Raw genomic sequence first — 17,785 nt, 5'->3', positions numbered from 1 at the left:
GGCTTCTTTGAAGATATTTGATATTTTTCTCAGTTGTCCCTCAATGGATTTATTTTCTTACATAAAATGAGACAAATCCACACCAGAAGGATTACTACTGAGGCCTGAAACAAAAGCCTGTATGCAAACAATTTAATTTTTCTTTTGCATGAAGTGGGAAGCAAGATTTGGGCCAGCTCAAGTTAAAGCAATGGTTCTTTGCTTTTGTTCTCAGCATTTTAAAGTTGGCAGATTTAAGGATGGTTGTGGATCATCTTCAGGCTGCTGTTGGACAGGGAAGTGGAGGAAATGGTGGGGTCAGGATACTATAGATAACCTCCTGTGACACACCTAATATGTTCTGTAAATCTACTGCAATCTTGCACTGAGGCTGTTTGAACATTTTATCCCAGTTGCTGACTTAGAGGTCTTCCCAAAATTCAGCACTATGTGCTTAAAAAGGAATCAACAAAGGTGCTGTCTCACCTTTAACCTTTAGAGGACCTATGAAAAAGAGGCAAGGGAAGGAAGAAAAGAGAAAAGATGACGTTTCGTAAAGCGGTAAGGAAGGTATTAAAAGCACCAGGAGATGATGGTGATGCCTTCTTGGGAAGGACTCAATAGGTGAATAAAAATGCCAAATCCAGTCTAAACATCTGGCCGACAGTGCAGCCAACAACAACAAGAACAAGAACAACAATAACATTAATAATAAATGAAATGTGTAACAGTGATACCCATTGTCATCGGGGCACTGGGAACTATGTCCAAAAAGTTTGCAAAATACATCAAGAAATTTCAGCTTCCTACAATAACTCCAGCAAAGCTACAAAAAACTGCGCTACTCGGAACATCTTACATTTTAAGGAGATACCTAGTTGATACCTAGGATGCTGGCAGCAACCCGTGTCAACCATTAGTGCCAGTCAATATGAGTGTTCAGTTGACTGAGTTTCATGTTTTATGAATAAATTTTTTAATAATAATAAGAATAATAATTTTATTAAATTTGTATGCTGCTCAACTCTCAACGTCTCAATGAGAAGATAGAATAACAGTAAAATGGATGGATGGATGGAGCAATAATAAGAGCAAGCTTTCAATACCATCGACCATGGCGGCTTTCGATACCATCGACCATGGTATCCTGCTGCGGCGTCTCAGGGGATTGGGAGTGGGAGGCACAGTTCTTCAGTGGTTCTCCTCCTATCTCCTGGGACGCTCGCAGTCGGTGTTGGCAGGGGGCAGAGGTTGACCCCAAGGACTCTCGTTTGTGGAGTTCCTCAGGGGTCGGTCCTCTCGCCTCTCCTGTTCAACATCTACATGAAACCGCTGGGTGAGATCATTCATGGTTTTGGAGTTGGGTATCATCAGTACGCCGATAATACCCAGCTTTTCATTTCGACCCCAAACCACCCCAGTGATGCCCTTGATGTGATGTCCCATTGCCTGAAGGCGGTTTGGGTCTGGATGGGGAGGAACAGACTTCAGCTCAACCCTGACAAGACTGAGTGGCTGTGCATTCCGGCATCCCGGGACATTCAAAATATTCCACCTCTTTCTATTGGGGGTGAGTTTTTACCCCCCGTGGATAGGGCTCGCAACTTGGGAGTCCTCCTAGATTCACGGCTTACCCTGGAAGACCATATAGTAGCCGTGACTAGGGGGGCTTTCACCCAGGTTCGCCTGGTGCGCCAGTTGTGGCCCTATCTGGACCAGGATGCCCTGTGTACGGTCACTCATGCGCTCGTGACCTCTCGCCTGGACTACTGCAATGCTCTTTACATGGGGCTCCCCTTGAAGACCACTCAGAGGCTCCAACTGGTACAGAATGCGGCCGCGAGAGTTGTCTTGGGAGTTTCCCGGTACTCCCATGTTACACCTTTGCTCCGCGAGCTGCATTGGTTACCAGTTGTCTTCCAGGTGAGATTCAAGGTTTTGGTTATGGTCTTTAAGTCCTTACATGGCATGGGTCCGGAGTACCTTGGGGACCACCTGCTGCCGGCGTCAACTTCCCTCCGCCCTGTGCGTTCCCACAGAGGGGGCCTCCTCAGGGTGCCTCCGGTCAGAGAATGTCGGCTGGTGGCCCCCAGGGGGAGGGCCTTCTCTGTGGGCGCTCTGGCTTTATAGAACCAACTGCCGGTTGAGCTCCGAACGGCACCAGACCTTCGCTCCTTCCGGCGCGGTCTGAAGACCCATTTATTTGAACAAGCTGGCCTGGCCTGATGGGGGGCGTCAGGGTTTTTAATGGGTTTTTATACTGCTACTGTTTTTATCTGGGCAATTGTTTAATTCTCTTTTAATTTTTGTATTTTCTATTTATATATGCCCTGTTCACCGCCCTGAGTCCTTCGGGAGAAGGGCGGTATATAAATTTAATAAATAGAAATAAAATAGAAATAGATGCTTACAAACCCCAAGAGGGCACCTGACAGCCTCTACTGGTGCTACTGGTTGAACGCTAGCTAGTATGGGCTGTGTAAATCAGGATCACTGCCTGCTTGTCACCTGGATCTTGGGTAAAACAGCAAACCTGAGATTCACTTTCTAGTTATTCACTTTCTACCAAAAATAAATAAGTATTAAGTATTACGGTATATCCAACTTTTAAGTATTATATCCAACCAGTGTCAACACATCACAAAATGTACAAGCTAAAGTCTAAATTTTCTAGAATTTTTTCAGTCATGGTCCAGTGGTGGTTGAGATGTTTCCCTGGGTTCAAGAAAACATGTTTGTGTTTGTGCTTGTGGTTATAAGGTTAATGCATTCTGTAATCTAAATGCAGCTCACCTGTTTTCTCTTGTAGGTACCAACTGGGTATTTCAAATTCTAATTGAAATGGCAACTGCAATTTCAAATAATAAGGAGTTATCACTACCAAGACACCACTTATTGCTTGAATTTGGAGGCCCAGAAAAATTTCTGGTCAGTATGAATTCAATCTTTGCCTAATAATATAAGTGGCTAAATAAGCTGGATAATATTTTTTTTAATCCCATTTAATATATCCTGCATCAACATATGGCAGCACCAGAGCTGAGTTTAACTGGTTGGGTCCTAGAGTCCTGGTTGTAAACTACACTGAGGATTTGAAAAAATATTCTTGCATAAGAAAATGCCAAATTGTTGTGAGCCAGAAAAAGCTGCATATATGCATTTATGTAAGTCATCAGGGAGTGAAGTCAGACCTGAAGACGATTTTATTTTTATTTGACAATCTACAGCACAGCTCCAATATATATTACTGCATTGTTTTGATAGAGTTAGAATCTTTGGATTTATGAACCTGTTCTAGATGAGGGTCAAAGAAACAGAAAACCCGACAGAAATATTGAGTTGCAATTTTTTTTTTAAAAAAAAAAGCCTTTCAAAGTTATTTTACTTAGCCATTCCATGGGTTTTGAGAGAATGTGCTTCTAACTAACCAGCCTAATCTCCAGTCTGGTTTTATGTTTTGGTATGTTTGTGGAATTGCTTTGTGTATGCAAAAGAAATATGCGAGTTGAGCTGCCTCTCCAAAGCAGAGGGCAGGGCAGGAGACTTGGGTTACGGACAGAGGAGATTTGGGTGGTCATTATTACCATCTACATAATGAAGAAGCTAATGTGGACTTGCTAATGCAGTTATGTTTGTAGTAAACTGAACAGGTAATCCTCAATTATGACAACAATTGAGCCCAAAATTCTTCAGCAGAATTTTAGCATCTTTTGGTTTTGTTTCAGAAAATGAAAGATCAACCATCTCCCCGTTATTATGTAACTCATCTCCATTATGATAACATTCCAAAATCCTTTCTGGACAACAAAGTGAAGGTAGGGAACCAATTTCACTGTAAGTACAATTGTCCAACAGAATTACCTGGTCGCATCTGGGCGGTATATAAATTAAATAAATAAATAAATAAAATAAATAGATACTGAATATTATACATTTCTGAAGGTCACAAAAAATTTAGCTCCCCTATATCCTCAATATGGTTAAAAGCAATGCTTCTATTATGATCTATGAATTAAACCATAGTATAAATAATCATATCTTTTTCTTCAATATTTATCCAAAGTAATTGAAATTCTGAAGATTTCTTCAATTAAGAATGTTATTGAGACATATACTCAACATATGTATCATATATTGCTGTTCCCATTTTCTCTTTCTTTCTTTCTTTCTTTCTTTCTTTCTTTCTTTCTTTCTTTCTTTCTTTCTTTCTCTTTCTTTCTTTCTTTCTCTTTCTTTCTTTCTTTCTTTCTTTCTTTCTTTCTTTCTTTCTTTCTTTCTTTCTTTCTTTCTTTTTCTTTTTCATTCATTCATTTTAAATGCTGCCCATCTCCCTGTTAAGGCAACTTGATGTAGCTGTCTTCCTTGCAGTATAGAAATACCTCTTCAATCTTACTGGGAGTAAAGGGGTGGTAATCTTGCACATTATAACAACCTCCCACTCTGAATTTGCATTTACATCAAAAAAGCTTGTCCTGAGGCTCCAAGGCTCTATTGCTCTGATATCTTAAAATGTTGCTACATATTGTGAAGTTTAATAAAATAATTGAAGCCAAGACAAATATTTGATTATATTTACATGTACCTACATTTACAATTAACTTCAAATAAATTGTTTTTGTCTTGGCCCCATATATAACTGTTTAGGGTGTGATTCTTGGTATGCCACCATTCAAAGGCCAAATGCAAATTTTGGCATAGAAAACACAACCCTGATTTATGTCTTAGTTTCATTATATAAACACTGCGAATATCTACTGGCCCTTTATAATTCTTTTAAGTCACATTTAATGATCATCTCTCTGTTTAAACAGATGCTGGTGGTATTTCGAAATCCCAAAGATACAGCTACATCCTATTATCATTTTTACAACAAAAATCCTTTGCTTCCTAATGCCAGTTCCTGGGATGATTTCTTTCAAAAGTTTATGAATGGTGAAGGTATGTTATCTTTATTTATTTATAAAATATGTTGGTTGCCATCCTACCATAAGGTAATTCTGGGTGACTTAGGGTAAAAATTTTTTTACATTAAACATAAATAAATTAAAACCAAAGATTAAAATATAAGGGCATGTGAAGAGAGTGGGGGAGGAAGTGGGGAGGGAGGTGGGTTCTGTTGACCTACTCAATCAACCATCTCCAATGTGCTGTTTCCCCATTGCTGCCCCAGGCCAACTGGCAGAGCCAGCTCTTTAGGCCTGACAAAAGCATAGGAGGGCTAGGGCCAACCTCACATCCTCAAAGCCTCCCGTCTACAATTCTGCCTGAAAATATTTCCCATTAAATTTGAATGTGGTCCTATCTAAGTGATTGCACAGAACATAACTTTTTTTCTCTTTAATACAAAGGAAATATTTTATTGGGACTTGAACTTCAAAAAGCTGTCTGTTATTTATGTTTTAGCATATTTCTTATTTCAAGCTAGTTCTTTCTATACATTTTAATACCAGTAGTAAAACTAATATGCATGAGCAACTTTAAAATGGTAATTTATTTAATTCATATGGTATATAAGAAGCAAACTGCTGTAGCAGTCCTGGTTACATAAATAAAACTATGAATGAGCATATTTGCAGTAGGTATACTTTTACTACTTTGGAAAACATTCCAAAGATAATTTGTATATAAATAACATTGTAGAAACTACATCATGGCACAGCTTATGATATATAGTACATCCACTTGTTTCTTCAACAAGATGGTGACAGCAAAAGAGCTGACTCCAAATTTTGGCCTGCCTTTCTAATTCTTCCTGTGATCAGAAGGCAAGAAATTTTATACTCAGTGATCTGAATAAGTACAATTAAAGAATCCCTCATCTTAAAAAATGAATGTAATTCATTTATTACTTCATTACTTATATGCAACTCAGAATTTAGAAATGGAATTGCATACAAATTGAAGTAATATATGAAATTTAAAATAAAAAAAACATTTCCCATATCTTTCTAACTCTTTATGAAGGGAATTACTAAGCATAATCTTCAGATTAATTTTTAGCTAAAATGTTATTTGCATTGACTACTATAAAATTGGGACGTGGTGGCTCAGTAGGTTAGGACACTGAGCTTGTCGATCAGAAGGTCGGCAGTTTGGCGGGTCGAATCCCGAGTGCCGCATAACAGAGTGAGCGCCTGTTACTCATCCCAGCTTCTGCCAACCTAGCAGTTCGAAAGCACGTAAAAATGCAAGTAGAAAAATAGGGACCTCTACGGTGGGAAGGTAACAGCGTTCCATGCGCCTTTGGCGTCTAGTCATGCTGGCCACATGACCACGGAGACATCCTCGGACAAGCGCTGGCTCTTCGGCTTTGAAACGGAGATGAGCACCGGCCCCTAGAGTCAGAAACGACTAGCATGTCTTACTATAAAATTATTACACTGTTCCACAACTTTGGAGGATAAGAAATTATTTCCCCCCCCTCTCCTTAATGTGATAAAAGAATTTTCACATAGCACAAAAGTGATCCAATAAAAAATTACTTTCTTGAATGATATCACTGCATGGAGCATCAGACTTGTCCTACCAAGATATGATTCAGATTATAATAATTTATCACTAAGTGAATTAGAACAAACTTAGTTAAATTTCATCACATGATCCATTTGATTTGCTTATTTTGTTTGCATATTATAAAAATGTGTCCTGTGCAGATCAGCCTGGAGCCAGTACTGTATCACGATGGACTGTACTTTCAGTAGAAATCAGATTAAAATAGCCATGATAAATCTGGTTCCAATCCAATTGATATGACTGAGATTGGTACATTTTCCTTCTGTCATGTATGGAACTTAATTAGATAGTGAAATAGAGATTGTGTATATTTCATTTCAGTGGCATGGAATTCCTACTTTGACCATGCTCTTGCTTGGGACAAACATATGGATGAAGAAAATATAATGATAATCACTTATGAAGAATTGAAAGAAGTAAGTCTTTTAGAAATTAAAATATTTGTATTAGACATTCATTTTTCTGTAGCCTGTAGCTATGGAGGAAACCTTCTCCAGCATTCCCCAATACAGGCAACTTCTATATGTGCAAATAGGCATCTATGGGGAGGGGCAAGAAAGGAGCAAGTGACAAAAAAGTGCATTATAATATCTTGATGCAAATCCTATGACTTGTGCCTATTGTTAGGATACAAGTACAAAAGGATGAAGTTTGCACAATCATATCATCATATATGCATGTCAGGGGTGGTATTCAGCCAGTTCGTACCAGATTGGCAATTTTTTGTTGCCCAGGCCCAGAACAGACTTCCGGAAGTGGCATCCACACAGGGAACTGGTTGTTCACATATCTGAATCCCAGCACTGATGCATGTCCATTTTTTTCACCACTATCATGTAAGTTGCGGACATTCCTGCTTTAGCTCCCACAATTGCTCTTCACACGGATCCAGATTTATGAGCTGGAATTGGCTTGGATCAGTGGCGTAGCGTGGGGGGTGCAGGGGGGGCCAGCTGCACCGGGCGCAACATCTGGGGGGGCGCGCTCGCACTGAGCTGCTCAGGGAGCCCCAAGGGCTGCACAGAGTTGGCTTGGTTCCGCTCTTGAGCTGCTCTTTCTTGCAAAGCGAAATGAGTCCGGCAGGTGAGATGGGCGGCCACATAAACTGAATAAAATAAATAGAAGCGGCCAACTCTCCGCCCAGGCTCAGGCCAACCGCAAGTGCCCCGCAGGCGCCCCGGCAGGCTTGGCCGAGCGAAGACGGACCCGCCGGCCGGCCGGCCTAGCTTCGTGCGCATGCGTGGCTTTATTTAGCAGGGCTCACGTGCGAGCTTGAATGCAGCCGCTCTTGCAGGTCGGAGCCCCGCCCAGCCGCCCTCGAGAGGGACCCGGAAGCATCCCGCATGCGCGCGACTCTTCTTGGAAAGTCTATGCCGCTGCGGGGCGCGTCTTTTCGGCGGTGCCATGATGTCACCGCCCGCCCGCCCCTCTATTTCCGCTTCCGGTTGCCTTGCCCCGGGTGCTGACAACCCACGCTACGCCACTGGCTTGGATAGATAAATGGGGAACCCAGCTTAAAAGATCCAAATTAGAATATCCCTGGAGGACAGCATCTGCCAGAAGTGGCCAATAGATGCTAGGGCTGATCCTGTAACATTAATAGAATGGTCGATGAAGCATGCCGGACTCTATATAGGGTAAAACTACACATTTTGTTGATTGCTTTAGGGCAGACATGTCAAACACAAGGCCCGGGGGCCGGATCCGGCCCGCGAAGTGGTTTCATGCGGCCCGTGAAGCCATCCTGGAAACAGTGAGGGAACGGCCCCCACTGCCTTGGCCCTGGCCCAGAGACCCTCCTTCTGCCAGAGACCCTCAGATCTGTCCCACTCCTGCCCAGGCCCCCATAGGCACCCTTGATGCGAACAATGTAGAGCTGGCCACACCAACCCAGTAGGCCATACGCACTCTAGCCACGCCCACCCAGTAGGCCATGCCCACCCAGGCCACGCCCACCCGGCCCCCTGAGGGCAACCGCAGTGCTGATGCGGCCCTCAATGAAATTGAGTTTGACACCCCTGCTTTAGGGGAACAGTGAGGACAACTTTAAGCTGCTTCAGGAATAGTTAGAGACAATGAGGGCACAAGTGGGAAAGACTTTCATTTTTCTATCCTACCGGTATGTGTCATAGGATGACTGGGAAATGAGCTAGGCTGGTTTGACATATAATACTTCGCCAACATTTGCTTAAACATGGTCTCATGGTTTCTTAATCCATAAATTATGCTTTATGAATGGCTAGAATTATTCAACCCCCTTAAACCACAAACAAACTTACTTTTACTGCAGTATAAAAATCTAGTCTTCTTGTTTGGTCTCAGTGCTATGCTTTGACTTTTCTGTGTTGCAAAGCTTCATAATTAATATAAAGCCTATTTTCATTATTTAATCTACTTGATATCAAAGTTATTTGGGTTAAATATTTTAAAATGAAAATATAAATGATGTTTCTACAGTTAGGGGCAATCCTAATTCAGGCTCTATAAATGCTAATGAGACTGAAGTACATATTAATAATTGGATTTGAAAAAATGAAAAATATATGTAAATATTTAATATAAACAGCGCAATGTGACCCTCAGAAATTAAAGCTTTGTACTATAAACCCTGAAACCTTGGACATAATAAGTTTCACATCTGCACATCATTTACTTCCTCTCATTAATAAAGACATTAATGCACCATAATACTGTACTGTACTTTTCTACAGCCTGGTTGGAGAATACTGTGAGTTGAAGTTCATGCTTTTTACATTTGCCAATGTTGAGGAACACTGTTCTAACTCATTCCATTCTTGGGTATCAAAGTAGTATACATGTAGTCCATGGTCAATAACTGTCCCTTTTAGTGACCATTCATGATTATGGTGCTGAAAATGTAACTTTACAACTGGTCCTCATACTTAAGACCATCACAGCATCCCCACCATCATGTGATTGAGATTTAGGCACTTTGCAACTGGAGGGTATTTACAGCCTTCACAAAGTCCCATGATCACATTATCCCTTTTTCCATGCTTCACAGCTGGCTTCCAATAAACAGAGTTAATGAAGAAGCCGGCAATAAAATCCCAAGTCACAGTCATGTTTTGTCTCCCTTAACAACCATATTGCTTGGCAAACTTGAGTTCTGGGTACAAATTATTATTATTAAATGAAGACTATCTGCATTTTAAATGTTTCTAGAGGTGAAATAATTGATTGTACTATTTTGCAGAACCTTCTGGAAGGAATCAAACAAATTGCTGACTTTTATCAATTCCCTCTCTCTGATGAGATGATTAAGTCTGTTGCAGATAATGTTACTTTTCAAGCAATGAGCAGCAAATATCCGGAAGTTATTGGTCACTTTGCTTCTGTTATTCTCAGAAAAGGTATTATTTACCTCAGCTTTCAAGACAGCTGCTGTTAAGAAGCTGTTTCTTCAAAGAACACCCATGTCCTCTAGTGGAGATAATTATTATTAGATTCAAAACTAAGGTTTATGATGTGCTATATTGAGGGCCTATTTCAAAGTTTTGTTGTTCTGCTGCATTGCAGAATAGAGGAACAGAAACACTTTAAAAGACCAGCAATGTCTTTTTACTTTTATCATCGTATGTAAAATATAAACCTGATCTAATCTGTCTATTTCATTTTTTAAATAAACAGATATAGTCATGAATTCTGCTACCACAGAGGCAACCTAACACCCTTCAAATGTTTTGGACTTTAATTACCCCATCATCTCATTTGGTTTATTCTCATGTGTCTTAGGCTATAAAGCTTTACTATTTGGAATATCCATTAAATTCAACAGGTCTTATTTCTGAGTACTATAGAATTGTGTATGGATACATTACAAAGCATATAAATTGTGCATGATTCCAAATTCCAAAGATGTTTCAAAATTTTGAACTTTTATAGATGACAACATAAATAATTCTTTTCTCATTGATCTTGTACAGGTGAAGTGGGCGATTGGAGAACTTTGTTCACTGAAGCTCAAAGCAAAGAAATGGATGCAAAATTTGAAGCATGTTTAGCTGGGACTAAACTGGGTGCAAAACTAAAATATGATAAATATTGCAAATTTTAAGATTTGTACTTTCAAAATAAATGGGGTTTTAGTTACACTTTTTTAAAATGAGAAATGAAATTAATAAACTAATGTTGTTGTTGTTGTTAGCTGCGAAGTCGTGTCCGACCCATCTCAACCCCACGGACAATGTTCCTCCAGGCCTTCCTGTCCTCTACCATCTTCTGGAATCCATTTAAGCTCACGCCTACTGCTTCAGTGACTCCATCCAGCCACCTCATTCTCTGTCGTCCCCTTCTTCTATTGCCCTCAATCTTTCCCAGCATTAGGCTCTTCTCCAGTGACTCCTTCCTTCTCATTAGGTGGCCAAAATATTTGAGTTTCAACTTCAGGATCTGGCCTTCTAAAGAGCAGTCAGGGTTGATTTCCTCTAGGACTGACCAGTTTGATCGCCTTGCAGTCCAAGGGACTCGCAGGAGTCTTCTCCAGCACCATAGTTCAAAGACCTCAATTCTTTGGCGCTCAGCCTTTCTTATGGTCCAACTTTCACTGCCATACATTGCAACTGGGAAGACCATAGCCTTGACTATACGCACTTTTGTTGGCAGGGTGATGTCTCTGCTTTTTAGTGTGCTGTCTAGATTTGCCATGGCTTTCCTCCCCAGGAGCAAGCGTCTTTTAATTTCTTGGTTACAGTCCACATCTGCAGTGATCTTGGAGCCCAGGAAAATAAAATCTTTCACTACCTCCATTTCTTCCCCATCTATTTGCCAGGAATTGAGAGGGCCAGATGCCATGATCTTGGTTTTCTTAATGTTAAGTTTCAACCCAACTTTTGCACTCTCCAATAAACTAATAATATATATTTCAAGATTTTTTACTGTTTGATTTTGCTTTATGCTTACTCAATCTAATTTTAACTTTCAAACAGGAAACAAAGTTTTGGATTCAGCATTTAAATGCTGCAAAGGTGTTATTACAAAATTGTCTTTATTTTTAATAACTGTCATACTTTTAAAGGACAACAATTTTATTCCTTTTGAAACAACATTGTAATTCACAAACATTTTTGTCATATCTAATTCTGCCAAGAGTTAGAGATTCAACATCTTCTCTTGCTGATATGTTCATTTGACAGAAAATACTGTAAAATAAAGTAGAAGGTATTGTGCTATTCTAGATCTAATCCTTATCAAGAGAGAGGGGTCGATTGAAGAAGATACACCTTGGGAAGAAGTATTATTATATTCCAAAGAGAAACAGCTCAGAAGAGTCAACATTGCATACAAGACTTCAGAAGAGAAGATTCTAATGAACTCAACTGGATTTAATCCTTAATGGGAAAAGAGTCTAGGAAGGATAGAACTATGAAAGATAGATACGAAATGCTGAAGGCATGGATGGTCATCATAAAATAAGCATGCCCAATTCAGCAGAGAGAAAGGATACTAATTTCACATTAAAATGATTATATTTAAATTCAAGTGACTATGAAAATGTTTTATGGTTTTAATTGTTTTTAATTTGTAATGGCTTTTGTTGTTATGTTTTTGGTAAATTTGTGTTTTTTACTTTGTGCACTATCAAGAGAACATATGCAAGGTGGGCAGCTAAATTTGTTTTTTTAAAGAACATTTTATTCTGCCTTTTTTCACATACAGTTCCAATCAGCAAATGCTCCTTCCTCCTCCTATTTTCCCCATAACAACAATCCTGTGAGGTGAGTTGGGCTGAGACAGAGTGACTGTTCAAAGTCATCCAGCTGTTTTTTCATACCTAAGAACTCACGGTCTCCTGGTTTCCAGGCCAGCACCTTAACCACACCAAACTGGCTCCCTATCTCTCATTTACCAAATAATAAATAAGACTATTTTTTTTTTGCTTCTGCTGTAAAATTATCTTCAGAACTAGCAAGTTATATTTTTCTCCAGCTTTCCCTAACAAATGTGCAATATATTAACAATACTGACTTTCCATTCAAGATTGCTACAAAGGTTTCTGGATAATATCTGCAGCATATTTTGTATGCTTGAAACAATTATTATAATATCTCCTTTCACAAACACAGTTATCTGTCCCTGACCACTCATTCATTATAAGAAAGTTGAATGAGAAGTTCATTCACATCAATGGGTAGAAACATAAGCCATTTTTCAATCATTGATTTAAGCACTACACAACCATCATGTCAGAATAAAGCAGTGCCAACTTAATATTAGCTTTCCATCATCAATCTCCTTCCTGCCTTCTTAGATTTCAAGCTAAGTCATGCTAACCTGAGTTCAGGAATAGGTAATCTGGGGGCATTAATGATAACTCCCTTCAGCACATCACCAACTGATGCAAAGCACCTCCCCACATGTAATCAACCAAAGAGCACATATGGGGTGAACCTAGCATTCTTATACAACTCTACAATTTAGAAACTTCACTGGGAACACTCTAGGCTGGTTGCCTACACTTTTATCCCACATGCCATTTGCACATATCACAAAAAACAAAAATTCTAAAGTTTTAAAATAAAATAAAATGAGGAAATATATGGAAAGATGTTCCATAAAATTAAACATTGGCTACAATAATTGCGAAATTCAGCTCAGCAGTATCAACACTTTCTTTTCTAATTTGGGTAATTATAAGAGAAACACAGAAAAATCAGAGCAGAAATAGACTCCCATAACTGTGGAGCTACTTAGCTCTTATATGGATGGATGATTGAAATTGATTAGCAACCTTTATGCTTTCTTCATTATTTCAGGAGGAAAGTGATCCAAATTGATACAGGGAAAGAGGGAATCAACTGTGTCCAATTCAACAGGTCTAATTATTTCTCACAATGAGAAAATGCAGGAATGCCTTTGGTAGTGGATAAAGATGGATAAAATACGGAATTCTGCTCTCCTATTCTGTACTTCATTGAAAATACAATAATGAGTTAAAAAATAGGGAGCAGTGACAGATATGTAAGGAACTCAAGAAACATTACATGGATGGAAGATCAAATACTGAAAAAGAAAGTGCTGCCTTGGCCTTGATAACTGTAGGACATGGAAGCATGTCTATGTCTTTTATACTTCATCGCTCACCATATCTTCAACAGGTCACTTGGCTTGTTTTCCAATATAAACAGATGGCAAAGAATTATCCATTGATCTTTGTCTTCCTAGCAGATTGTTGTTATTGTTGTTCAATCACTAAGTCATGTCTGACTCTTTGTGACCCACAGACCATTACAATCCAGGTCCCCCCATCTCTTCTACTGTCTCCTGGAGTTTGCCCAAATTCATGTTTATCGTGTTACAGACACTATCTAACCATCTCACTCTATACTATTCCTTTATCGGTTTCCCAATATCAGGGTCTTTTCCAATGAATTCTCTCTTCTCATTAGGTGACCAAAGTATTTGCACTTCAGCTTCACCATCTGTCTTTCAAAAGAATAGTCAGGGTTGATTTCCTTTAGGATTGGCTGAATTCAAGGATCTCCTTGAAGTCTAAGCAGGGGAACCCAATCCCCGGTCCATGGACCAGTACCAGGCCGTGGCATGCCAGCAACTGGTCCGCACAAACAAACAAAGCCCCATCTGTGGGATGGAAGCAGCACACAAAATCATGCACCCTCTGGTCCACGGAAAAACCTCTCTCCATGGAACCGGTCCCTAGTGCCCAAAAGGTTGGGGACCTCTAGTCTCAGGGACTCTCAAGAGTTTTCTCCAACACTACGATTCGAAAGCATCAATTCTTTGGCACTTGGCTTTCCTTAGCATCCAATTTTCACAGCCATACATAACTACTAGGAAAACCATAGGTTTCACTATATGGACCTTTCGTGAAAAGGTGATGTCTTTGCTTTTTAATATGCTGTCTAGGTTTACCATACTTTGCTCCTAAGGAGGAAGCATCTTTTAATTTCATGGCTGCAGTCACCATCCGCAATGACCTTGAAGCCCAAGAAAATAAAATCTGTCATTGCTTCCATTTGTTCCTCTTCTATTTGTCAGGAAGTAATGAGACCAGATGCCACCTTAGCTTTTTTAAATGCTGAGTTTCAAGCCAACTTTTGCACTTTCCTCTTTCACCCTCATCAAGAGGCTCTTTAGTTCCTCCTCTTTCTGCCACTAGAGTGCTATTGTCTGCATGCCTGGGGTTAATATTTCTCCCAGAAAACTTCATTCTGGCTTTTGCTTCAACTAGCCTGGCATTTTGCATGATGTACTCTGCATATAGGTTAAATAAATAGAGTGACAACATACAACTTTGTGTTGTCTGGTTATGTGTCATCAAACCAATGCCAACTCTTAGCAACCAGATAGATTTTCTGCCCTCACCTGATCTTTCAGGTACAAGTACTTTATTCTCCTATATTGTTAGTGAGATGGGATGGCTGTCATCTGAGTGGAAGGGTGGAGATGGGGACAAATAAAGCATTCAGGTAATTTTTTCACCAATGAGCACAGATGGGCTGTTTTCTTTGACCAGTAGACCTGCAAACATATCCTCATGCTCATGTTCTAGTCCTGATGTCAGATTAGAACTGAAAGTACATTTGTTTCAGGGCTGTTTTCAACTGGATTCAAGAGGGAAAGGGAGATGGTCTGGAAGGGGGCGTTTCCCATCAAATTGTTTTTTTCAAGACAGAAAGAATTAACAGTGTTCCTCTGTGATCAAGATACTTGAATAAATTCTTCTAGCCTTTGTTTAACAGGTACTTCAGACATTGACCTTCTGCAGGATCTCTCCCAGCAAGAAGCCAACTATCTTGAGAGCTGTTCCAAAGGTGCTTTTTCAGGAGACAACTGGACTTTCTTGTTGCTGTTTAAGGAATTCCTCCTCAGCCTGAAGAGAACGTCTTTTTCCTCTTCCTCGAGTTTGTAAATTCAGGTCAGAGGCCAACGCTGTTGCCCACGTTGTCTTTCGGGTTACTCATCTCGCTAAATGTCATCCAAACTTAGGAAGCAGAGATGTCTTTTTTCTCTCGCATGTTCTTTATCTTATCTTGGGACCACAGATCCCAACCGGCTCCTATGCTCTCATACCATCTACTGTATGAGTCAAATCGTTCACAGTAATGTTATCAAAACGGGCACACACCCTTCAGGCATCCGGGGTTGGACCCACCACCGTGTCTCCCAAGCAGAGCCTTCCTTAGGGCCAAACAGCTCTGTTGGCAGGTCTCCCCGCCTCATTCTCTCGCGAAGAGCGCGAAACATTGGCGTTTCAGACGCGCCTTTTTCTACCTCTCCCTGACCCCGGCCGCCGAGAAGGAGACTTTCGGCGGTCGCTGAGGGTGACGGGAGCTGGGCGCTGAGTTTTCCCGCCGGGGGCCATTTCACTTTCGATTTCCCGGCGGGTTTGGCTGGCTTCGCCGAGATTTCGTCTGGGGGGGGGCCCGGCATAGCCGCGGAGAAACGAAAGTCAAAGGGGCGGGCGCTTCCCCTCGGCTGCGCTCTGCTGGAAGAAAAGGGCGACGAGTCTTCTTCGCGGGGGAAAAACTCTTGGTTCCAGAGCTTTCTGCTGCTTCGGTAAGTATTCAAGAGGCGACAGACGGGACGGGGGCAGAGCGGGGGGGGGGGAGAAACTATGCTTCTCGCCATTCCTGGGGGACCGGTAGGATTCCTCAATTTTGGAGACAGCGGCAGCAGCTCTGGAAAGGGCCTCTTTTTTGTCTTGAAGATGCTGTCGGCTCTGAAGGTGCTGTCGGCTCTGCGTGTGGAGAGTAGGGGGAGGCGAGGGGGTTTCGAGTGCGCGCGCTGACGAGCGTGTGGAGAGTAGGGGGAGGCGAGGGGGTTTCGAGTGCGCGCGCTGACGAGCGTGTGGAGAGTAGGGGGAGGCGAGGGGGTTTCGAGTGCGCGCGCTGACGCGATTTGTCCCTTTCATTTTTCTAAAATGAAATGGGTTCGTTCGACGTTCGGGTTCGAGCGTTCTTGAGGAAGGACTCCCCAACCACTCGACAGATTTCCCTGTGCAATTGCCGTGTTTCCCCCCCCCCGGGGGGGGGGCTCCGGTTGATTGCGTTCAAGCAAATGCTGTCAAATCGTCTGGTAGAGGGAAAAATAGGATAATTTCGATTCCCCGCACCCCGTGGAGCAGCGTTTCTCAATCCTGTGTGGATTCACGGCAGCCCAATGTAGTCTGGGAATTGAAGTCCACGTATCTAAAGGTTGCCAAGGTTGAAAAACGGGGTTGTAGAGGACTGGTCGATTCTGATTTCAATTCCACATTTGTGAATGAATGGACCTTTCTTTATTGTCAAAGTACAACCGTGTATACATTGAGATTAGCTGAGCCTCCCTTTTCGTGCTCCCACCCCCCAACTCACAGTGACAACAAACCCTCCATCTTATTACACCATGTGAACTAATTGCATCACACACCGGCCTCGCAAGTCAATTCTGCATAAAGTTTATAAAAATTATTTCCCGTTCAAAAGCCTAACAGCCCACGGAGAAAAGCTGTTTTTCAGCCTGTTGGTGCGGCTGGCTATACTCCTATCTATATCTCCTACCCGATGGTAGGAGAGTAAAGAGATTGACACTGTTGAAGTGTTATTTTGCATCTTAGAAGCCCATGTTGCCAAGTTAATTTCCCTTTATAAATGGCACATAACTGTGTAACTGAAGTTTGCAGGATTTTTTTTTTTTGCTTACACCCAAAATACAGTTCTGGTCAGAAACAAGCAGCTTATCCTACATACAGTATAGGTACAGGGGTAGGCAATCTCGGCTCTTTTTTGACTCATGGACTTCAACTCCCAGAATTCCTGAGTCAGCAAAGTTGAAGTCCATGAGTCATAAAAGAGCCGAGGTTGCCTACCCCTGGTATAGGAAATCTGATACCTGGATTTTGAAGAAGATCTTCATTTTGGGTCTGGACAATGTGTGATATGGTAAATTGCAGATAGTAACCAGGTGTGATGGTGAATAATAGTGGCACATTAACAAACAGCATTTTACATGTTTATTTTTTTATTGTTTATTGTATTGTGCACAGAGGGCCACTGTTGGTAGCGATGTTCCTGCTGTCCCTGGACGTCCCAATTCTACTGTGTGGTCCTCTGTCTAGCTTAGTTTGACATGGCAAATCAAAGTACATCATGTTGTAATTCTGTCCGTGGTTTGGTATCATTTTTACTGAATTTATTGCAACCTGAATTTGAATGTCAAAATACAGATTTTCAGTATATGTCCTTAGCCTTCATAGAGTAGGAGTAGAGAAGAAAAACAATTTCCAGCAGCTTACATTGGGTAGTGGTGTAAAGAGTTATTTTGAAAGCTG

General features: G+C 41.1%; 1 protein-coding gene across 1 annotated transcript in view; it reads left to right on the top strand.

Moving 5' to 3' along the window:
- LOC310648301 (interferon-induced, double-stranded RNA-activated protein kinase-like) overlaps window positions 1-17,785 on the top strand; it is a 56,110-nt gene that overhangs the window by 2,180 nt on the left and 36,145 nt on the right. The window contains exons 2-10 of the mRNA XM_083376066.1: window positions 2,789-2,907; window positions 3,705-3,794; window positions 4,791-4,917; window positions 6,814-6,908; window positions 9,710-9,866; window positions 10,440-10,559; window positions 15,216-15,287; window positions 15,332-15,381; window positions 15,909-16,032. Coding sequence (XP_083232192.1) covers window positions 2,789-2,907; window positions 3,705-3,794; window positions 4,791-4,917; window positions 6,814-6,908; window positions 9,710-9,866; window positions 10,440-10,559; window positions 15,216-15,287; window positions 15,332-15,381; window positions 15,909-16,032 — 954 coding nt within the window. The remainder of the gene's footprint in view (window positions 1-2,788; window positions 2,908-3,704; window positions 3,795-4,790; window positions 4,918-6,813; window positions 6,909-9,709; window positions 9,867-10,439; window positions 10,560-15,215; window positions 15,288-15,331; window positions 15,382-15,908; window positions 16,033-17,785) is intronic.

Source organism: Vipera ursinii (assembly GCF_947247035.1).
Source record: "Vipera ursinii genome assembly, chromosome: 1".
Taxonomy (NCBI): Eukaryota; Metazoa; Chordata; class Lepidosauria; order Squamata; family Viperidae; genus Vipera; species Vipera ursinii.
Note: the sequence above shows the minus strand (reverse complement) of the source record. Positions and strands in the feature narration are given on the sequence as shown.